General features: G+C 43.0%; 1 protein-coding gene across 2 annotated transcripts; it reads right to left on the bottom strand.

Moving 5' to 3' along the window:
• Positions 1-3,736: 3,736 nt before the first annotated feature.
• tm9sf4 (transmembrane 9 superfamily protein member 4) lies at positions 3,737-23,674 on the bottom strand. Of its 2 annotated transcripts, none has more exons than XM_061672357.1 (18): positions 23,631-23,674; positions 15,690-15,800; positions 13,543-13,642; positions 13,303-13,459; positions 12,960-13,104; positions 11,175-11,298; positions 10,982-11,103; positions 9,659-9,770; positions 9,293-9,363; positions 9,074-9,206; positions 8,763-8,844; positions 8,590-8,665; positions 7,213-7,296; positions 6,569-6,744; positions 6,392-6,455; positions 6,112-6,231; positions 5,450-5,539; positions 3,737-4,811 (listed from the first exon to the last, which is right to left on the bottom strand). In XM_061672357.1, exons 1-18 carry the CDS (start codon positions 23,646-23,648, stop codon positions 4,662-4,664), a joined length of 1,935 nt encoding a protein of 644 aa, XP_061528341.1. In that variant the 5' UTR covers positions 23,649-23,674; the 3' UTR covers positions 3,737-4,661. The 2 variants fall into 2 exon arrangements, with proteins under 2 accessions (XP_061528341.1, XP_061528350.1); XM_061672366.1 differs by lacking the exon at positions 23,631-23,674 and adding an exon at positions 16,169-16,192.
• Positions 23,675-24,693: the final 1,019 nt, after the last annotated feature.

Below are 24,693 nucleotides of genomic sequence, written 5' to 3'. Positions count from 1 at the left end.
CCTCATTGGTCCAAAGACCAAAGAATATCAGAACATGACTGCGAACATAATGATGCGCTAAGTTGTCACCGCCATAGGCATTCTACCCCAAATACATCATGAATATTAAAATGGAAAGACGTACTCCTCTGTAAACATGGAAACCATTTTCCTAACAGACAATCATCATTTCAAGCAAATTAGTCATGTCGGTGTTTGTATCAATACAATTGATGAGTGACGACATATGAGAAGAATGGCCTCAGGCCAAAGCCAGGAGGGAAATAAGAGCAATCCATTTTGGTAATTGTCTGATGAGAAATGATCCGCTCTGCACACTCAATGAGGTTTCGTCCTCAAAAACCAGTAAGTGGATCACCTCAGTATGTTAAGCCGGTGATTCCCAACCAGTGTGCCGTGGCACATTAGCGAAAAGGCTATAGAGCGGTTAGCATGGCGGGAGTTAGCTGACTCGTGAAACTAATTAAAGAATCGTACACTTCTGATGGGTTTGTACGATTCGTACAATACCACGGCAATAATCAACCGTTATCCAACGTAAGATAGATATTTTAAAAGTCTGTTACTTAAGAGTACTGAACTAAAATGTAAACAATGAACATGGAGATATACTGTAGCTACGCAATGTAACGTGTTCTCTAACACCGCTAAGCGTTGAAGCTTACCTTCTTGAAGCGCGTGGAACCAATAGGGATGTATGGACTGACTATCTAGCTGGAGTGAGATTTAAAAAATGAAATGAGACTTTCCCTCCCACCGGTGTTGTAGCAACCAAACATCGCACACAAACTCACAATTTGTTGACGGTGGCTATCACATTGGTTATGTGACATCACGGTCTAACTATCCACACAAGGTTAGTTTTTTGTTCAACTAAAAAGGCCCAGATTTCACACTCAGTAATTCAATTTGCGAGTAAATTTAGATGGTCATTATCTCAGCAGTATATGCTTTTTGTGACATTTGCGTTGGATGGTGTGACGCGGGATTTTTCAAATGTAAATTACGTGCCCTCTGCAATTCTGAACACGACAAGCGGTATACTGCAGAAAATGTGGAAAATATGTGCCTTGGCTCAAAAAAGGTCAGGAAACACTGAATTAGAGTACAGTATGTGTATTCGTGGTATAGCAGTAACAGAAGTACCATTATTGTTGGGTATTTTGCATTGATAAAGACTATATTTTATACACAGGTGCGTATGTACGGTATAAGGACATGGGTTTCTCGTGAGTTCGCCGTGTTACTGCAACGCCTCACGTCAGTAAATCGACGCGGCTCGTCCTTGTCACAAAGACGCTGCAGCCTTCCACCAGTGTGCAATCAAACTAAATGATGACATATGCCCACCAATATTATTTATACAACCGTGTATCCCCAACTACCTGGTGTCATTATCTATACATGCGTGCGAGGTAAGTCAGTTGTGTTTGCCCTCGTCGGGACTGTGAAGGCGTTCTTTCTGACGTTAACGAACACCATAAAATGTTTACGGCTGGCGCCGAGGACACAAAGGTCATCCTGGTCTCGGCTGCGATCGTGCAAAATCATTTTAAAAGGGTCGAAGCGCTAATTTACAATGATGGCAAAAAGGCTGAGGGATATATTTAGGTCGAGTGTCCAGCGAGGCTGTGTCTTTATTGCAATTTACAAAGCATCGGGCCCCAGTCCGTCTGTTTTTCTGGGTCCCTCTTTGGACAAGTAAGAGTTGCATCACCAATGCTTTCATTGATCACTGGGACTTTCCATTCATCACCAAAGGGTCATTATGCCGCCTCCATCTCATGACATTGTTTAAACGCCAATCTCTCGCGTCTGAATAAATTCGCCGTTCCCACTTTGTGTGAGCTTTGCCGCACATTTATGCAAGCCACAGGAGGGGTGGGGGGGGGGGGGGGAAGCATTCAGATATGTATTTTATTAGAACTGCACAGTTGTAGAAAACCAGAAAGTATCCCACCACAGATAGATAGAAACCTGATAGAAAATGGAATTATTCCAGTCAACCAGACTAAATAGGTGTATTTTTCCACACACACACACACAAAATGTAGGATGATTTCTCTTTTTGTCCAACCCTTGTTGACATCGCAAATAATCATAAACACACAAAATGTGAACATGTTACAGCACAGATAAAATCAGATAAGCATTACACGCTTTCCTGCCCTCTTGACTTACATTAATGAGCCAGTCGAATCCCATTCGACTACAATTGTAGCCTTGCAAGTTAACACATTGCCACTGGGCGCTGAGCATATGGCGTGCATGCACTCCTCTCCTGTTCTGCTCAAAGTTGCTGTTCAATAAAATGCGGCAGGGTAATGCAATAAATGCATCTATTTGGGATACTGCGGTTTAATTCCACAAGAGAGTCTGGCCATCTGTCTGTTCGCTCTGCCTCCCAAATGAAAGCGCTTGATTGCCCCCTAGTGATGGATGACATCCATTGCACCACGATGCCAATGCGCCTCCTACTGTTTGCAAGTAAAACTGCCTCATTGATTTCGTGCAGTCGTTCGCCAAGTACGACCTAAATAAAAAAAATAAAAAATAAACATGCTCAGCTCTCCAAATACCACCAGCATGACTAACGTTACAATACAACAGCGTAGCAGGCCTAGGTGTTCATAAGAAAAATGAGAAAAAGTTTATCGTTGAAAGCCACTGTAACATTTTGCAGTGTAAACATCAACACTGACCTTAAATATAGGAAGAAAATAACCTATACTTCAACAATCAAATTAAAATGTATTGCTTATAAGAGTTTATTAAAAATTGTACATGAATAAAAGCTTCAAAAGTTATTAAAATGTTTATGTAAATGTATTGTACGAAAAAGTTAAATACAACTGAACTGTATATAGTGATTCTTTTGCATAACCCGAGAGCGAGTCCACATACAATGGGAGGAAAAAGTATGTGAACCCTTTGGAATTTCTTAAATTTAGACATTCATTGGTCATAAAATTTGGTCTGACCTTTATCGAAATCCCAAAAATCAACCAACACAGGCTGCATAAACTAATACTGCACAAAAAAAATTATGTTTTCATATTTTTATTGAAAATAAATGTAATCATTCACAGGACGGGGAAGAAAAAGTGGCTGCAGACTCTCCAAGAGCTAATCAGTTCGCTGTGAGCCAACCTCGAGTCCAACTAGTTATTTACATGCTATGCACTATACAATGTTGAAAACACAATTGTTTGTGGGGTATTAATTTAAGCAGACTGTTTATTCTTGAGATAAAAAAAAAATGACTACATTTTATAACCACTTTATGCATACATTTAATTCCTAAGGGTTCACATAAGTTTTCCTCCCACTGCACCACAGAGAATCACCGACTTATTACACTGCAAGGCCACAACATGAGAGATGAAACGCACATAAAACAGATTCATTAAACAAATACGGAACACTACTCATTTTGAATGTTATGCAATGTTCAAATTTCTTGTTTTTTTTTTTTATTGACTAAGCTAAAATTCACATGAAACATTTCACTTTGTTTGGTGGATGTGCTCTTTTTAATTGAACTGCTGAAATGAACTGTTTTTCACGATATCACACATGCAGCTATGCGAGTGTTTCAGTTTCATGGGTGCTCGCTGCCTTACTCAAGGGCACCTCAGCAGTTACAGATGAGTTACTGCTGCCCTCATATCAGTTTATATTATATAAACGTGGAAAGATAATAAGCTCCAATAAAATGTGATTAATGGCCACCAGCTGTGGGGAAATTTGTACCTTTATTTTAGCCCAAAAGCACAGCGAAGAGAAAAGGGTCCCTGGATTAAAAATACTGCACCCACTATTTAATGAGCATAAAAACGCTTTTTCAAGTTACAATTGGGATGCTTCAAATGTGTATTTGCATCATGAAACACAATATCAATATGCACCTTGAATAAATCTCAGGCCACTGCTTTCACAAAAATGTTCAATCAGGCAATACACCAACGTATTCGGTACATTGAGATGCTTTAGAGGGGAAAAGCTGATATCTTGATGCATTTGTGATTGAAGTGGTTACACAGAAAATGTATGGAAACATGATTTAAAAAATAAGAGAGCATTTAATACATGCATTCTGTGTCACAATGTAGATCAGTTCACCATAAGACACCAACACGCCACAACCACAGTTCACCTCTCTTTCTGTAAAGTCTCTCAAATGAAACAGAGGTGGAAATAAAGAAACTGGGAATATTTGAATGAAAGCAGATCCAAGGCCAGCAGAGTCTTCCCAACATGACTGGTGATAGCGAAACTAAATCCATGGATAAATTAAAACACAAGATGGGGGGGTGGGGGGGGGGGACAAAATGTGCAGAAATCCATTGTTTGGCCCACTGTGTTTTGTGCAAGGTGAACCAGCTAAAGGTGCAAACAGTCTCATTAGAGGAAACATCCTCTGCCCCTCCCCTCCCAAAAAAAAAAAAAAGCTGGGGTGGAAAGGAAGGAGACTCTCTGTTCTACCCAATCCTTGCCAGTGGGTGTAACTGTTATACTCGGAAAACTTCTCCCACCTCAACACACAAGTCAGTGCTTGCTGGACAATAAAAAAATATATAAAAAACAAACCAAAAGTGAACGTGACCAAAAAAAAACAAAAAAAAAAAAAAAAAAAAAAAGTGACAGCAGCAGCAACTGACTCAGTCGATCTTGACTGCGGCGTAGATCTTCCTGATGAACATGTAGGCGGCGTAGAAGCCGATTGTGCCCGTCAGGAGCCAGAAGGACAGCACCATCAGGGTGGTGTAACCAAAGTACAACAGCGACGGGATGAACTCCACAATGTCCAGCTGCAGAGGAACCGAGAGGGGACGAATCGTCAGATCGCAACTTTTACCCTTTGTCTGTCTTGTTAAAATTCCCGATAGCCCTGAAGCTCTGTATAGAGAGATCCCACTGTCCACCATCATCTAATGTAAGACTATTGTACAGCGTATGTTGACAGTGTTACTGACTAAATGTCCTTATTTTAATTTAGTATTAGTCGTCTGTGACCCTGAACAGTTAAAGCGGTATAGAAAATGGATGGGTGGATGATCAAATTTTTAAACTCTAGAGTTGTACGCAACTTTAGCGACATAGTTTCCAGATAATATTTGTCTATTCCAAATTGTCCGACACTTGCTCAGCATATTGTGCAAGAACTGAGTTTGCGGCAAGACCCTTGGACTCCTTCCCAGTCAAACGCAATGCAGATAGAGGCAAACTAGCATTCAACCACACACCTACAGACAATTTAGAGTCTTCAATAAACTTATTATGCATGTTGTTTTGGAATCTGGAGTGGGGTCACTGTACCAGCAGAAGACCCACACCACCACAGGAAGAACCTGCAAACTCCACACTGGTGTTCCAACAGAGATTCAAACCCAGGGCCCAATGCGTTCTCCATTTACAGTACTGTATAGCATATAGTGTGAACTTTTACCTTGTTGACAAAGTAGAAGATGGCGTACACTAGGACATAGAACGCTGAGCCTCCTGAAACCAGGAAGGTTCTCCACCACCATCGGTAGTCCTTTTTTGAGCATTAAGACAGACACAAAAAAGCACACTGTAAAAGTTGCGTACGATGACAGCAGCATGTGTACTATGTGGATTCCAGAACAATGCCACTACTCACAGATTTCATCTGGACATTTCACTTGAAAGCGGAATATCTTTAACCTTTAATGTATATTTAGTAGATTTGTCTCATCTTATCTCAAAGATGCATTTAAATTCTAAGATTTCATTTCCTCTGAAACCAGAGCCGAAATTGGCAAAACATGCAGCTATGGCCTGAACTGACGAATGAAATAAAGTACTTTATTTCCTCAAATAGAGACCTCCGCTCTAATACACTAGATGCATACATTGATCGACGCCTTTATTTATTTTTTTCACCCAAGAAAATAAATGACCGGCGGTCTCACTAGGTGGCGACTGGTTAACTATCAAATATCACCGTATATACAAATACAAGTTTTAAATACGATATGTAATAATATATCTTCAAAATAATATTTATATAATAAATACCGTACAAACACAGTAACCTTTTTAAATGATTATTTTTAGAGAAGTATAAAAAAAAAAAAAAAAACATACCTCTGCACACAGCTGGAAATAAACCATGACGATGCTGATCTGAGAGCAGGAGACCACCAATATGATGAAGACCAGAAACAGGAAGCCAAACAGATAATAGAACTGATTCTCCCAGATGGCCTAAAGATGGTCAAGTGCACATGCGCGGACATTAATGTACATTATTTTGAGGTAGCGCTTAGCAACAGTTACTCTAACTGTATGTATGAAGAATAAACACTCAAATGTACATAACAGAGAGAAGACTGACTTTCTAATGTGCTACAGTCGTCACACTTACACTGAAAATGAAGAAGAGTTCTATGAACATGGCACCAAATGGTAGGATCCCAGCCATCAGGATTCTAATGAAAGAGGGAGAAAATTAAACATCGCAGGCTAAACCCACAGGCCTTCAATCAGCCATTTAAAAAGGAGGACGAATGAGATACTGTAATTGGAGTTGTTCAACACTCACCCCACGAACTTGTTCATGTACCAGCGCTGCTCCGGGACCTGCCGAGGGATCTGGTTGGTGCGCACGGGGTTGTCATACGGCTGCTTGCGGAAACCGAAGTAGTAGCCCAGGTAGACCAAGGGCATGGAGATACCAAACCACATACACAGCAGAGCGAGCATGGTCGGGAAGGGCACCTGAAGAGGCGGGAACGGTAAGTAAAGGCGAGACATCCATACAGAAACATATTGTACCATCAAACGATGCCTCTGTCACAATAAAGCTGCGATTGTTCCTTTTGTCTTCATGTAGTGTAAACCCAATATGGGGGTCTTGTGTTTATATTCTATCGACAAGTCGATGACATCTGGCATTTGGAGTGGCTGTGCTAACAATTCACAGTGATGCACCGAAATTAAAATTCTTAGCCAAAACCGAAAACAAGGAAATCAAGGCAGAAAAATGAAATACAGAAACAAATTATTATGCCAATTATTAGTAAAATGGCATTTATGGCTACGTCTGTATACTAACCTCACTAAAATTTTGCCCATTCTCGGACGAACAGTTTCGATGGCCGAAAATTCGGCGCATCACGAATTATTCTTCACGATCATTATTGTAATGTGCAGATCATTTGCATCACATGCAGTTTCGCTACTCACCGCCCCAGAGGAGTGCTCTCCCCAGATGAAACAGTTGAGGATGAAGCAAATTCCAAACACCACAGCCGGATACAAAGTTGCGGTCTACAGGAGATAAGACAAACCTTCTCAGATGTCCAAACAGCAAAGTTTAATAATAAGCACTCATACATTTGCTTAGTCTAGGGCCAAGCACAACCATGAGGGTCGTGAAAAGCTTTCAGCAATTTACGTACAGTGGAAAAAGTCCACATACCACCCCCCCGTCCAAATGTCAGGCTTTCTGTGATATAAAAATAAGACAAAGGTAATTTCAAAGCTTTTTCCATCATTAAAGTCACCTACAGCTTGTATGCCTCAATTGGGGGAAAAAAAGGAAGCAGAGAGGGGAAGTAAAAATAGCTGGGAAATTGTGGTTGCACAAGTGTAACTGTGGATGTGGCTATATTCAGAATTAATCACATTGAAATTTGTGTTAAATTGAAGTCAGCACGCACCTGCCACCATTTAAGGTGCCTCAGATTAACCCCAAACAGTCCAGATGTTCTACTACATACAGTATATACAGGGTGTCCCAAAATTCACTGTACACTTCATTTTTCCCATTTTATGTAAGACGCCATCAGCATATGACAGCTTATGCTTTGCAGTTTTATAAGCATACCTTTCCCTTGCCCACGGCTCGCCAGTTGACACTGGAGCAGCATTGAAAAAAGTTTTTCTGTCCCTGACTGCAGTTCAGCGCCAGTTTGAGAAGCTTTATGGTTCCAAAATGCTCCAACGCAGTTTTACGCTATCCACGGACAAACCAAACAGTGGTAGACCTGCTACTACCAACACTGATGAAAACACCAAACTCCTAGAGCAGGCATTCGTACAATGCCAAGAAAAGTCTATCCGGAGGGCTGCACTGAACTCTCAACAAAAGCTTGATGATTCAGGGGCTGCTTCGGAAAGTGACAAAGCTTTATCCGTACCAACTCCAGGTTGTTCAGAGGTTCTAAGTGGACGATTATGATGCGCAATATTTTTTTGTGTTAATAAGCGTCGTGGCTTGATACTTTAAATTTGCTCTTGTAGCAGCTTGGTTTGTTCCATTAATTGTTTGCCTGTACACCATCTTGTATCTGCAGGTTTATATACTGTACATATGACTAATGTCATTTTGACAATTACATTGTAAAATGTAATTTATTTGACAAGGTTTTAACTTGTTAAACTGGCAGTGGATTTGATTGATGGTAATTTTCTAATAATAGTAAAACCAGTGTTACAGCAATTAAACCAATACAGTGTAAATATGTGAATGGCCCCAGGCCACTTAGCACAGGTAAAGTTACGACCCAAGCTGAAAAAGGTCAAGAGTCCCTGTGATAACAAGCTCATCTAAACACTCACACAAAATGCTCCTTTCCTCCACCGATGGCCTTTCAGTGTGCGGTAGAGTCGTCCAGCAAAGTAGCCTCCAAATACACTACAAAAAAAACAAACAAAACAAAAAACATTTAAACACTGGATTACCTGATTCTTGGAAGCTCCTTGGTGAGGATCCAGGACATAATGGTTCTCACCCCATAAACATGAAGAGGAAGCATGCAGTGGTCATCAGAGCTCCTCTACTCGACGGTGATAACATGCCCAACATGGCAACAACTACCCAGAGATAGAGGAACAAGCATATTTGTTGTATGAGGGGCAAACGTTTGTAATATTATCTGAGACATTTTGTTATGCAAAGGTTTCATTTCACTTTAAGCACTAAGGATGTTTGCAAGTTATCCCGAACTTAGGTATGAACATATGTACATGAATCTATCGTATGTAATTATTAGAATTGTTGCTATAAAGGATATGATTAGTCATGACAAGAAAAACCACTCACAGATGACAATAAGGATCATGCAAAAGAGCTGGATTCCTGAACCCAGAAGTGAGCTGAGAATCATGGGATACTGAGGTGGCCTGAAGACATCACCATGGACATTCTTCCATCCTGACTCTTCCATTGTGTCTTCCTGATTGTGCGCGGCAGAATAAAATAGTCACATGGCGACAGTATCCTGGTCGAGCAAGTTGAACAATCACATCTCACCAGACTTACTATATCATCCTCTCTGTTGTAATTAGCAATATCCTTTCTTAAGGTTCTGATGATGATCATACTGAGGATACCTGAAAGAAAAGACATAACACACACTTATGTAAAGCATTTGGATGAGGTAAAACATTTTGAGTCATTTAACGAAGAATCCCTCAGCTGATTTCAGGAAGAAACAAGATTTTATTTTTATATTTTCCTTAGTAATGATGTATTAAGTATCACAAGAACCCAGAGAAATAAATGTTATGACATTCTTGTTCACTGTGGTTATACAGTACGTACAGCGACAATCTTAGCTGCACAATGATTTCTACATGATGGGACTTGATCAAAGGCACACATTTGAGCATGATTTTATAACCATACCAGACAGGAAGAAGACAACCACCACAGAGTTGACAATGGAAAACCAATGAATCTGCACGTCGCTCATGGTCAGGTAGGTGTCCCATCGAGAAGCCCATTTCACCTCACTCTCCTGCACAGGTCACAAGACACTCAGATGGCTTTAACCAATATAAATCTTAATATAACTGCAAAATTCAAGCAGCTGGATTGAAATACAAAGACGTCCTTCGGAAAGTGACACAATTATTACATTGACGCCTGTCTCTTAACTCCCGCACATATTTTTGCGATTTTATAAATGTTAGCATAATATCCTGATCCTGAGTTGCTTGTTTAATAACTGTTACTTCTGATGTCGGTGAAGGGAAGTACGAATGGGACGTAAATGAGATGGATTCATTCTGGCACTGGCCTATCAACATCCTGAAAGACAACTGAAGCAAATGAATAATTTCTTTCCAAACTTACATTAAAGGCTTCTTTATACTCGCGCGGCCGACAACGCCTGCATTGCGTCACGTGACTGTAAATTGACCCACTGCGGCACCTGTGCATCGCTTGACGCGCACACGGCAAAAATTGTTGCTCTGCGTAGAATGCGGAGATCATCTCTCGTGATTGGCCCGTTTTAGTCACATGGTGTGATGATGTAATCAGCGTTCCTCCCGGTTCCACGTAGCACCTACGCCGCCGCCTTCTCGATCGATTTTGCAGCATAATTCAGCGTATCATCTGGTCATCTAGGTCCATTTGTTCTATCAGACTGTGTTCCACGGTCGCCATTGTTGTCGCGTTGTCCCTTGTTACAGAAAGGAAAGTAAAAACAGCTACCGGAAATGGGCCAAAAAACGTAGAGGAAACTCCACCCTGTGGCGTCCTAGCCAATACCAGCCGTAGCGACACCCCCGACTTTGAGGAGAAATGCAGCACACTTTCAAAACAGCGCGTGTGGGTTGCGCTCGAGTATAAAAGGCAAGCTGCATGCGGGATAGCCGCAGTGACGTCAGCGCGGTTGCCGTCCGCGCGAGTATAAAGAAGCCTTAAGGACTGCTGGATTATGTTATCCAGTTTACCTGCACGGGTAAAGGTGGATGCGGTTGAAAGTTAAAGTTAACTAATTAATTACAATGGGAATTCTAGTTACTCTTTATATTCTTAAACGTATTCTCAAAAGTAATATCCATCAACTAGCTTACACAGAGTCAGAATTAGGGTCCTAAGCAATTTGGGGGTTCAGCAATTTAGATATCGACATAGCTGGAAAAAAAAATAATGAAGTGGCATCTCACCAATAAGCAGGAATATGTTTTGGTTTCAACAATACTCGCAACAGTCACTGACCTCCCAGCTCACGGAATACGTGAAGAGGACCTCGTTCTCGCTGGTGGGGTCAATCTCCTGCGCAGCAGAGCTGCTGGCCTCTGGCAAGGTGCAAGTCTTCTCTTTGGGCACAGCCTTCAGCTCTGGGAATACATCCAGGTCAAGTGCTCATGTGGATTCAAACAAAAGCAAACCGAGAAGTGCTGACACCTACCATCCACTTTTACACTTTGGGGTACGATCTCAAATCGCACCACTCTGTAGTTGTGCTGCTCCCCCTCCTCCAGCTTCTCCTTGTGGAAGTACAGGATGAAGGAAAGGTGGTTGTGCAGATAAAACTGTGAGAGAGAGGAGAAAAGGTACAGAATTAGTGTGTAATGTGCTCTATTAATTGGCATATTCATATATTTTAGGGGGTTTGTCTGAAACCAGAATAGTCAAAAACATTGATACTCAATTCTCAAAGTTTAAGAGGCTGTATTATAAGATTAATAGACTTTACACCCATTTGATCGGGCTGATCAGTATCGGCCGATATTTAGCATTTTATGCTGATCGGCTTTAATGTCATAATTCGCCGATCCGATCAATGACGTCACTGATCGGCTCTGCAAAAGACATTAACTCCGCGTCGCCGCGTGCACAGTATATTTTAATCCAAAAGCTAGTTTATTTTTAGCCTTGTCGCGTGTCTTGACGTAGTACTGTAAATATCTGACGGCCAAAGAAGTTATTTAAAAAAAAAACAAAAAACAAAAAAAACGTCAGCGGTGTTGGACAGACAACACGTCGGAGACAGGAAACACGTATTGCCCGGATCAGACTACAAGACAAATTTGCTCTTTCACGATTGCACTGTCAGACTACTCCAATAAAATCTTGTATTCCGATACCACCACATCCCGCTTTTACGATCATTGGGCTTTATTCTTGTCAACTCAACTGCGACCGGATACACTCGTTACCGTGGCGACGACAACAAGAGTGGTTCGCGCCGACTATATTATGAGGACAAAATGGGGAAAAACGTGCGTTGGTGGTCACCGGGGCTCAGGACAGGAGAGGACGTTTAAGGCTTGCTTGAGGTACGTTCCCGTACTTTGAATACGATACGGCTCACAAGCAGGCAATAAAATGTTATGTAGTCTAGCAAGCTAGCCGTAGCACGAACGGTTGGACGTACACATGCCGCCGTTCTGTCGAATCATGCTCTAAAGTTTTGGTGTGGGTGAAGTCATTTAATTAAAAACAAAGTAATTTAATTTCAGTAAGTTAGCACCCATTATTTCTGTCACTTAATGTTGGTTTGACCTAACTGATTGGAATACACGAGCTGACGAGAGCAGTGATTTCCAACCTTTATGGAGGCAAGGACCATATTTTACAATTGCAAAATCTCACAGCACACCAACAAACAAAAATGTCACAAAAAGTGGAGACATTAATGACTGTATTTACTCCCTGCCATCTAATAGAAGCCCATTCATTTGTACTGTCTGTCACTATGCCTCACTGACATAAATAGAGGAACAAAGATACATTATTTATTGTAAATATAATTTTTGGAGCAATTAAGTACACAAGTATATACAGTAAATGAGCAGGTCATTTAAAGAGACACATTGCGCCATCTTGTGATCGGATCGGTGAGCGTTTTTTTTTAACTCGCTGATCGGCCCCAAAAATCATGATCGTGTAAAGTGGAAAGCCTAAAAATTAAATATTTCGTATAACTACTGCCGTGAACTGACTTGTATGAGTGAAAACTGCAGCCTTTAGACAAGGTGTAAGTATAATAAAACAGTCAAATAATGGAACAGGAGCAACTTGGGCAGTTGTTGGTATTTCCATTACGAGACGAAATCTATGCATTATTAAACAACCCAGAATAATTCCCTATCCAACCAGAATATTACAGATGAAACCAGCTGCAACAAGCAAATACATACTGTACTTAACGATATACAGCACTGTATCCCGAAAGGCAGATCTGACCTACCTTGTTGTTGTCGACAAAGCCCAGTCTGTAGCCATGTTCAAACTGGATATCTTTCACCATATCCTTCTTAAGCTCCTCTTCTGCTCCTGCTTCTCGATTGTGATACACCTCCAACCTGGTGGCTACTGGCAGATTATCTGCAATACTAAATGAGTATAGAGAGATGTTGGGGGTTTGATTTGTTAATGAGATATTACGAATATGACATTCAGATGCTGCGAACCAGTTTGCAGTTTTGATGAAAATGTGTTACATATCAGTATAGCGTTATTATAACACAATGTAGTGTATTCTGTTTGTTTGGCGTGACTGGCTCTGGCAATAGGTAATGATAAATGCTCACAGGTGAACATAATATTCCTCCTGTATTCGTTCTGCAAACAACTTGCTCTCTTCTTTGCTGAGTTTTTTTTTGTCGCACACCACCTCACACTTCTTATCCTTGTTCATTTCCACATTGTAGGGGGTGTTCACAATACGGTCCCCACGCAGCACCTCACCTACGAAAACAAAAATCTTTGTGAGAGTTGCAACACTAACACATCACTCAGTAAGGAGTAGGATGGCTTTGGCCACAAATTACCCAAGTTTTCTCCTTTGTAGACAACAGAGTCAGGCTTACAATATGGTAGGGAGTAGTATTCATAAGGAAGTTGGGTATGAGTGCTGGTCATCTTCACAGCCTGTAAAACAAAAGATGAAACTTTAAGGCAGGTCAAACGACGTAACCAAGTTCAGAGTGACAACTGAACAGTTCTGTCCATCTGAGTTGGAGTGAATTACCCAAAATCTTGGTTATTTGTATGCTACCGAGCAGTTACGTTTCCTTGAATCACACAATGTCAAATTTCTGTCAAATAGTTGTTTATGTGTGCCCTGCGATTGGCTGGCAACCAGTTCAGGGTGTACCCCGCCTCTCGCCCAAAGATAGCTGGGATAGGCTCCAGCACGCCCGCGACCCTAGTGAGCATAAGCGGTATGGAAAATTAATGAATGAATAACTTTACGCGGTATAGAAAATGGATGGAGAAATGCAACTTTCAAAATAGTGAATTTTTGAACAGTTTCTCAACTCAGTTTCTCCAGTTACTTTTCCATCTGTCGGGCCAATAACTGTATTTTCATGACATTAAGGCGCACTTAAAAGTATTAAATTTTTCCCAAAATGGACGGGGCACCTTATAATGCGATGCGCCTTATGTGTGACTTTGATGAGCGCTCCGCTTGACTGACTGGGAGCATTTCGTACGTTTTACCATACCTGCGCCCAATAATACGGTGCGCCTTATGTATGTGTTGAATACAGAAATAGACCCCATCAATGAGACTGCACCTTTTAATACGGTGCGCCCTATGGTCGTGACAATACGGTATACATCACTCGTGCACTCGCTGTAGTAGTCTCGCCACTCTGCACTATTTGCATATCTGTTGTTGACCAATACTGGCGACTCGTGCTTGAGTAGCATCGGCACCATTTGCACAATTGATATTGTCCCAGATTATCACACTACTCGTCACTTTAAACTGCATCAATTTCTTGACGTCTCTGCGCCCTTTGCACAATGGTCATTGCACCGGACTATTGTTCTATTAGTCATTTCAAACTTCTCTAATTGCTAGAGGACTCTGCATCTTTTTGCGCCGTGTCAAAAAAATAAAATAATAAATTGTACCGGCATTACCACATTAACCGTTTAAGCTTTTATTGCTCAGTGACAAAAGTTTTATCTGTGAATTGACTATCTGTTGTCGTACTAGAGCGGCTCCAACTACCGGAGACAAATTCCTTGTGTGTTTTTGACACACTTGGCAAATAAAGATGGACTATAAGCCGCTACTTTTTCCCCGCGCTCTGAACCCTGCGGCCTATGCAACGATGCGGCTAAAATATAGATAATATATAAATGCTTACAACATGACCGTTTCCCATAATGCACTAGGGTTTGGGCATGCACAGATGCCTCCAGCGTATTGAAGACGACGACGCTAGTTTTTGGCGCACTCAACGCAAAACGCAGCACGACACGCACGAACGCAAAATAGTTTTTATTTTTCACACCCTCATCATGGAAAGTACCAGAAGGAAAGTGTATGATGCAGCTTTTAAGTTGAAAGCCATCAATCTGTCTATCGTGCTTTTAAAGCGGCACTTCGAGGTGAGTGGGAGGCTTGGATGACCAGCAGCGAGAAATCTTTCACAAAAACTGTCCGCATGCAAAGATCATCCTTTTCTCAGGTCTGCCAGTGGATCTTAAAAGTGTGGAGCAGTGTGAAAGAATCTACAATCACCAACGAATTTCGAAAGGCTGGACTGCTACATGAGGAGAAAAGCACAACTTCAGCTGTAACTGTGTCTCGAGATGAAAATGACATTGAGAGCGACAACGACAGAAAGACTGAAATGGCGGAGACTGAAATGACGGAGATGTTCTGAGGCTCTTGAACTCCGACACTGAAGTCGACGACTTGAGTTGTTTCAGTCAACGGGAGGACGACGAATAAAAACAATGACTTTTCTGTTATGTTTGAGCCGTTTTATTGCCGTGTTACAGGCACTGTTTGGAAACAATTAAGATATGTAAATAAATATTGACAAAATCTGTGTAAATATCTAATTTCACAACGTATATATCCGCGGAATATAGTGTGGTGCGGCTAATATATGTAAAAAAAAAATCTGCAAATTTAGGGGGCGCGGCTTGTATTTAGAGTTGAGTGTGTTTTTACCTTAATATCTACAATATCCCCTTGATGGAAGTCTCGGGGAGCAACACCAGGAACGTAGAAGGGCAACACCACAGGCAATAAGGACAAGAGCAGCAAGGCCCACCACGTCTCCTGGAACAGACACGTGAGAAGTGATGTCAGGTCAGAAATCAACTAATACAAAACAATCAACATTTCTTCAGTGTAGACTACAAATAATGATGGCGGTCCAGACAATGAAGGAAAACAGACCAAATCAGTGTTGTAAAATTGAACCACGTTAAAAATCAGTGCCAAAGTTCCTTGGAAACTGATTAAGCAGTTGATTGCACAATGCCGCTAACAAACAAACAGTGACGGGGGGGGGGGGGGGGGGGGGTGAATGGTTAAAAAAAACTAAACAACACAATGTAACTCCATGTCAGTCACACTTCTGTGAAATCAACCTGTCCATTAGAAATCAACACTCATATTTAATGTTTCATAATATCATGACTTACTTTTCTCATCCTGTTTACAATTAGTGCTTTGTCTTTTGTCTTTGTTTCTGTCTCCCTTCTAGAAACTTTGTTCTGTTCGACTGAACGACTGATTCTCAATAAACTTCAATTGTAATACTAAGAAACCACAGCGGAAGCTGAAAAACTCCACTGTGACACAGTAAAAACTGTTCCGGCATAAAAGGGATACAGAGCTTCCATTCTGCTTGACCTAACTGCCGAACAGGACAAAAAGAAGAAACAAAGGAGTTAGTTTTAAAACATTCAAATGATATTCTAATGGTTGATGACTTTTGCATCGTCTTGTTCCAAAAATCAGAGCAAAATATAATTTCAAAAATTCAAATGCAGTCTCTAAACACCAAAGTAATCAATGTATTAATAACCGAAAGCTTTCAAAGCAAATAATCAATTATGGACTTGAGAATTTTTTGATCAAATTACGGACAAATTATTTTTATACTATTACTACTATTGGAATGATGTTGGCACTGCTGCTTCAAAGTTGAGTAACACTTCATAAAACTCACTTTTACAGACTGGCTTTCATGTGACATCTTTTCTACCCTTTTATTGATTCACTTGATTTTTTCTTTACTTATCACTCGTAGAAGTATCATTTGTAATCACTAGTAGAAGTATCATTTGTAGTATTATTATCAGTAATACAAAAAATATGGCACTCGGCACATTTTGCTTGACGACGCTGCATAAATTGCACAATTGCCTGTATAGTTTTTCGGGCTCTCTCTTTGAGAAAGCTTGATCATCCAGGAGGGGCTCAGAGTCGAACCGCTGCTCCTCCGCATCGAGAGGACCCAAATTAGGTGGCTTAGGCATCTGGTTAGAATGTCTCCTCGACGCCTCCCTAGGGAGGGTGTTCTGTGCACGTCCCACCGGGAAGAAGCCCAGAGGACGACCCAGGACAGGCTAGAGAGACTACATCTCCCGGCTTGCCTGGGAACGCCTTGGGATCCCCCCGGAAGAGCTGGATCAAGTGGCTGGGGAGAGGAAGTCTGGGCTTCCCTGCTTTAAGGTGCCGCCCCCGTGACCTGACCATGGATAGGCGGAAGAAAATGGATAGATGGTACGTTTTCATTGCTCAATGACTCTCCTTACTTGTGTTATTATGTCCTTAATCAGGGCTCGAGATTGCAGAAGGGAAGGAAGTGATGGTTGGTTGCATTTTCAAACTATGGCTAGCTTTGCTCTACAGCCCTTCACAGCCACTTAAGACACTTGAGATCAGTGTCTTTACAATAAAATGATAAATGTGTTGCTGGCAGTAGCGGTGTTACTAGTTTAACCACATTTATCATATCGCAGTTTTCAACTTCAAAATGTCTTTCACTAGTGATCAAATAATGCAGTTGCATTCCACAGAAGCTACATTTCTCTTAACTTATGTGTTGAATACTTATTGAGTCCGCACAGAACAACCTTTGTGATTTATGTTGGTTGTTTCTTTCTGCATGAAGTCTAGAGAGAACTGTGTGTGAAGAGGCGTATTTATCTATAAATTTGACTGCTCAGTTTGGCACGGCAAGCTTGCCCAAACCTTAACCATGTGCGCCGCCATTAGGTGACCCCGTGGCTGGAGTCAGCCAATTACTGTTAGCATAGTGTGAAGCTACACATTATCATACGAGTTATTAGTCACCATTGTTCTTGTGCAAATTGTATAGAAATACAGTTCAGGTTGTTTGGACAGCTTAGCATATGTATCTTTACTGTGATATTGAGCTATGGTCTCATACACTAATGTATTCCATCGTTGCTCTTTATTGCAGAACCACACACACACACACACACACACACACGCAAACGGCAGTCTTTACACAGGATGCAGTTTCCACCCCTGAACAAACCCACGTATCCTGTGCATCCTCTAAAGGTGTAATCAGTGCCTGTACCATCTTGTATGCCTGCCTGCCATAATGAAACGCCTGTAATGTTCCTGCAACAATATTAAAACTGCCAGACCCAACTCCACGTTCCTATACATTGTGTTCTGACCGACACACCGGGGGCGAACGGAGCATACTTATATTGAGCCAATCACCTATACAGTCCAAACCGAGTCTCTCCAACATTTGTGGTCCTTCGAGCCAGATGCGCCATTTACCCCTGGACAATATGGAGTTGGTAGACAGTGGAGCCGGCCCGAGGCGTCAGACATGCTCATCAACCCACTTAGACGACTATCAAGTCAGCTACATCGGGCACAGGCAACCAAACGGGCATGGGCGCAAGCAAGCGTGGTTATCTCATGAGGCGGGAGCAGCCAAGATGACCCCCCACTACTTCACCCCCTCTCCCCACGCCGATCACCACAGGTAGGATGCTGGCCTCCAGGAGGCGGACCTGTACTACCCAGAGCAGCAGAGGTACAGTCCGGGATCCCAGATAGCCCACCTGCAGTATCCACAGAGAGAGACCAGGGAGGAAGTTTGAGAACCACTTTCAACTCATACTGTGACCCAAGACTACATATTGAGAAGCGAACTCAGGCACATACAGAATGAGAATGGCATGCTACAGCAGTCGCAGCAAGGTTATGCACGCTGAGGTGACTGCACTCCGTGAAGTTCAAGTGGAAATGGGGAGGCTAATCGACAAAGTCATCAACCTTCAGCAATCTATGCCGTACTCCATCAGCCATAGTGACCCTCATCCTCTCCACGTTGAGGACGAAGAGGACTGGCCGGGCCCCCTGCCATGGCCCGACAGAGCGGACCGTGACGAACCGCCACCTCAACCGATGACAGATTGACTCGAGGAGCTGATTGCAGAACTACAGTTGATGAAGAGCATAGCCATGTCAGCCAGCAGCTGTGAAGTGTCGCCAGTTAAGATCCCGGAGCAGTACCAGCCAGCATCACAGCCTTCAACCATTAGAGCTACAACTTACGTCGCTGCGTATACACCTCAGCAACCTCTAAGCTACCATCAGCCTGCATTTGCACATCTACAGTCGAGGTTCCCGTCCTATGCAGCAACCTATACACCTGTGCAGTCAGGGCACCGACCAGCCCATTCACAGCAACCCACTTGGATGCTGACACAGGGCCAGACCCCAATTTCACTGTACAACAATTCAGCAGTCACGACTGAACAGACCTACAGGGGGCCACGCTCAACCATACCATACTTTAGCCGCCGTGACCCTTGTGAGTTTGCACATCTGCAGATAGCGTTAGAGAATCTCTTGCCAGTGCATGGCACTGAAGTTTTCAAGTACCAAATCCTGGTAGACCATCTGAAGTTTGAAGAGGCAAAGCTGATTGCAGATTCCTATCTCAACTCCTGCACACCCTACGCCGACACCATGTCAGCCCTGTACGAGAAATTTGGTCAGTCCCACCAAATTGCTCTCAAGAAAATCGGCAGCGTACTAGACTCACCTCACCTTCGACGCGGTGACACCGCAGCCTTCGAGCGGTTCGCCCTCCAGGTCCAGTCGTTGGTCGGGCTCCTCAAGACATTGGGCACTGATGGTGATGTGGAACTTCGGTGCGGGTCGCATGTGGTGAGACTGCTAAGTAAACTACCTCCAGAGAAAAGAGCAGACTTCAGTCGACGTGAGCCAGGGACCGTTCACACTTTACTTGATCTGGCGCTGTGGCTTAAATATGAATTGTGGTGCCAAGACTTTGATGCACAGCCACCATCCAGAGGGGTGAAGGAAAAGCAAGCACTCAGGTCAGAGGGTCGCCAAGGTCAACGAACCATTACTGTCCTCCACGGTGCGAAGGGCCCGAGGAGAACAGCCCACCTAGGGGAGGTTCCAAGGAGAAGAAGGGGAGAACCAAGCCCTACTGTCCCTTCTGTGAAAACGAGGAGTACTTCCTTAGCCGGTGTCCAGAAGTCACAAAGCTGACAAAGGAGAAGGTAATATGGATAAATACCAACAAGAGGTGTTGGCGCTGCGCAAGGCCTCACCAAGCAGCACAGTGTGAACTGAAGAAGCCCTGCAGCCTGTGTCAAGGCAAACACCTACAGGTTCTTCATGAAGTAAATGATAGACGATCAAGAACACCGCCCAACAGTGAGAGTTGCCAGGGGAGTCCTGCAACCGAAGTTCTGTATGTTGACCGACCGCCAGAGGACAATGGGGTTCTCCTGAAGGTCGCCAGAGTGTTCCTTCATCACGCCGACCGAAGCATAAGCACTTATGCCATCCTGGTTGACGGGTCTGTCAGCACCTCGGCCAACGAGGCACCCGTGAGGACCTCCAGACTCTCCCCGGCTCTACAGTGTCCTTCCACATCTCTCCTCCTGCTGATCCAAAGACCAGCTTCCAAGTCTCCAGAGCCTTCACCGCCACTCGACTCAGTCTGGCAGACCAGTCCTACCCAATGGACCGACTCTAGAAGAGCTACACCCACCTGGTTGGCTTACCAATCCAATCCTTCCAGAACGTCAGACCATTAATTGCTTATAGGGTCCGACCACCCACACCTGATCACTGCCATCGAGCCAGTTAGACAGGATGTTTCAAGGGGGCCAGCCGCTGTCCGTACCAGACAGGGTTGGACCCTCCGGGGTCCAGCAAAGTTCTTCCAACAGCACTTACGTCCACAGCAGTGTCTGATGATGACAGTTTCCTCTTCTGATTCAGAGCGTGCTTCTGATTCAGAGTGTGCTAAAGCGTACAGCACCGAGATCCAGAAGCTGGTGGATGCAGGTTCTGTCTCCAAGCTAAGCCCCGAATAAGTCAACCAAGAGGGAGAAGCGTGGTACCTCCCTCACCGATATTAAGGGGATGTTCCATCTAGTCCGCCTCCTTCTGGCAGACCGTTCCCTCCTACGGTTCGTCTGGCGTGACTTGAACAAAGATGGACCTCCAGAAGTGTTCGAGTGGCAAGCATTACCATTTGGCACCGCCTGTAGCCCCTGCTGCGCCCCATTCGCCCTGCACTGCCATGTAGCTGAACACAGCCAGCCAGGTGACGACCTGAAGTTCTCTGTCGAGAGGTGTTGACAATCTACTCCAGAGCCTTCCTACGAAGGAGGATGCCAGACGCCTAGTAGACAGACTCAGGGAGCTCCTAGCTGCATGCAATGTGCCAGGAGTCGTCAAACACCTGCCTAAGGAGGCCAGGTCAGACAGTTTCGAGCTCTGGCTCGCCCAAGACCGAGTTGACTCCCCTAAATCAACACTTGGGCACAGATGGCATTGCCAAATTGACTCCATAGGCTATAAGCATCAACCAATCAAGTATGGCGTCCCAACAATGCGGAACATCTATCGGGTCCTCGCAAGTCAGTACGACTCCTTGGGGTTCTTCATCCCATTAACCACTTGAGCCAAAATGCTTGTCAGACGTCTTTGGGAGAAACACAGACTGGGATGACCCTCTTCTGCACCAAGACCTCCTGCAAACGTGGAACGACTGGGAGGAGGAGCTAAGGTTCCTGCCTCCAGTCACCTTGCCACGAGCGCATCTCCCAGCTGACATAGATGAGTCACGTGCCACCCATGAGGACCATGTGTTCTCTGATGATTCCGAGGAAGCATACGGCTAAGTGGCGTACCTCAGAACAGTCGACAAGCGAGGTCAAGTCCATTCTTTTTTTTTTTTTTTTCCTTTTAGGTCAAGCAGAATGTAACATCTGTGTCCCTTTCATGACGGAACAGTTTTACTGTGTCACAGTGAAGTTTTTAAACTTCCGTTGTGGTATTATAATTGAGGTTTGAGAATCAGACTTGATCAGCCAAACAGAACAAAGTTTCTAGAAGGGAGAGAGAAACAAAGACAAAAGACAAAGCACTTATCGTAAACAGGATGAGAGAATTAAATCATTACATTATCTACAACAATGAAACATTCAATACGAGTGTTGCATGGGGCTGTAGTGCTACACCCTGTGAGGGAAGGACTGGACAAGATAGAACCGGACAAGGACAGGAGAAGAAGCATGCAGGACTCCACAACGGTGGTGACGTGGCTGCAGTCAGAGTCCTGCCGCTTCAAGATCTTTGTTGGCACCAGAGCTATTGAGCTCAGGTATCATACACTAATGTATTCCATCGTTGCTCTTTATTTCAGAACCACACACACACACATACTCAAACGGCAGTTTCCATCCCTAAACAAACCCAAGTATCCTGTGCATCCTCTAAAGGTGTAATCAGTGCCTGTACAATCTTGCATGTCTGTCTGCCTGCCATAATGAAACGCCTGTAAGGTGCCTGCAACAATATTAAAGCTGCCAGAACCAACTCCACGTTGCTATCCATTGTGTTCTGACCGACACCCTGGGGGCGAACGGAGCATACTTATATACCCTATACAATCCAAACCTAGTCTCTCCAACACATACATTCCGGTCTTAACTGTGCAACCCCAAAAGGAAGCGCCTGTCAACATCCAAGACAACCAATGCAAATTTAAGGACACACATTCAGGCATTTTCCCCAAAGTTAACAATCACCAGAGAAAAATTCCCACTTGTGATTGTAGCTTTCACTGACAATTGCAATAAAATGATTCTGACTCTCAGTGAGTAATCATAACGGTCAGAAACAACAGCTAACATTGCACTAGCTAGCAACATATGTTTTTGACAGCAGCAGAACAAAACTGTGTGTGGACTAAGACAGGAAGCGATAAGAAGCTGAAAAATATAACTTCGGGTTACTCAAAAACATTTGTTGAAGTTATGTTCCCTACAAGTCCAAATTGGTGTCGGTCTTTACCAAATGACTAATTTGATTTTTGCTAACATGAACAAAAAAAAGTAAACTCATTAGAGGGGACTGGTGACCAAATCTGCAACTAATACATAGTGTTTTGGACGGTTATGTTAAAATAACACAGTGCTCTCACTACATTACTCCAAGACACTAATATTGCAATGGTAGTAAGAAGCATGATAATAACATTTTAAAATGTATTATATTGTAGTTCAGCTTTCCACATTTCTCTGGTGAGTAGCTTCAGTGCAGTGAAACTTCATTGAACGTACAATAACTTGTAGCTTAGCTCACTCCATTTTCCAAGTAGCTTGTCGGAACGAACACTTTTCGGCGACAACTGAAGAGCTGCACCGTCAGCAACTTTAGTGACGCAGCCTGGGATGCTAACAGCTAACATAGAGCCCATGTTCGGCTGCCTGGTTCTTCTTGAAATTTCAATGAATGAATGAATGACAGTTTGACAAAAACGTCCCTGGCCTCCTCTACTTTATCGCCACAGTCAGATGGACCTGACAAATACATCCGCTCCGTTTTAGCAGGACACTATCAAGCCAGCTAAGTGACGTTTGCTAACTACCAGGAAGTTAGCAAGAGCGTCAACATTAAACAACAGTCAAATCACTACTAAATTTCAAACGGTTATCTACTGAGTAATACTGACACACAAGTGACTCATCAAGACACTGCGCCTGTCTTAAAATTGAAGGCGACAATCGGGAATGTGTAGTTGGAAGAAAAAGTAGACGTTTCTGCACTCACCATCGCCGTGGCCGCCATTTTGAATACGTGTCATTGGTGACGTCACTGTAAGACTAGATTTTTTTTTTTACTTCCTGTCCGCTTTAGAACAGTTTAGTGAAAATTGTTATACTTGAAAACATTGCAAAACACAGTAACTAAAAAAAATGATATGTGGCTTGTATTAAATTACATCCTACCAATGGAGTATTAGTGCCGCACTGAATGAAAGGAAGAAAAAAAATCGAGTAAGAACATAGGTAGCTGCGACACGCCTCTTTTGAGCTGCTTCGCCGACGGCATCGCAGAGCTAGTGGGGGCAATAGGGTCACTGCATTCCATGTGTGTGGACGGCAAGGAAAAACGAAATAAAGAGGATGCCTGTACATTGTGCTGCATACGGTTGCACAAAGTGCCGAAAAAATTAGGGAACTGGGAATAACCTTTCGTTGGAAAAAATGTCTTTGGTGTGTTTTTTTTGTTTTGTTTAGGTTTTTTTTTTGCCACTATATTGATAGCACATGCTTGAGCGTTGACAAAAAAAGCAAAATTCATGGAAATTGGTCGAAATATGAACAAGTTGAGACTTATTTTCAATGTACATGGATTGCCTTTGATGGGAACCTTGCCCCTGCATACATGGTTACCATGTAGGCATATCGGTTAACTGGTTTCTCTTCATATCCGCTTTGGGAAGAGTTTGGGAACCCCATTGCATTGTGGGATGTGGCGGCCATGTTTGAAGCAACCGGTTGAGAAACTATGGGCCAAATCTCCAAACCTTTCTAACGCCTTCCCTTAACCTTTGTGAAATATGTCATCGGGCCAAGGAGAAATGTAAAGGTGCTTACTTACATAGTGTAATGCCCTCGTATGTGGTGAAGGATGACACAGTCACTCATGCACTTCACTCGCTTTATTACCATGAGTGGTAACAGAAATATACTTTATACCGATCTGATCGGCGTCATCGGTATTGGCCGATAATTATCATTATTATGGAGATAGGATAATCGGCTTTAACGTTATAATTCGCCGATCCGATCAATGACGTGATTGAACGGCTCCTCAAAAGACATTGATT

The sequence above is a fragment of the Phycodurus eques genome, chromosome 1 (genome assembly GCF_024500275.1).
Source record: "Phycodurus eques isolate BA_2022a chromosome 1, UOR_Pequ_1.1, whole genome shotgun sequence".
Taxonomy (NCBI): Eukaryota; Metazoa; Chordata; class Actinopteri; order Syngnathiformes; family Syngnathidae; genus Phycodurus; species Phycodurus eques.
Note: the sequence above shows the minus strand (reverse complement) of the source record. Positions and strands in the feature narration are given on the sequence as shown.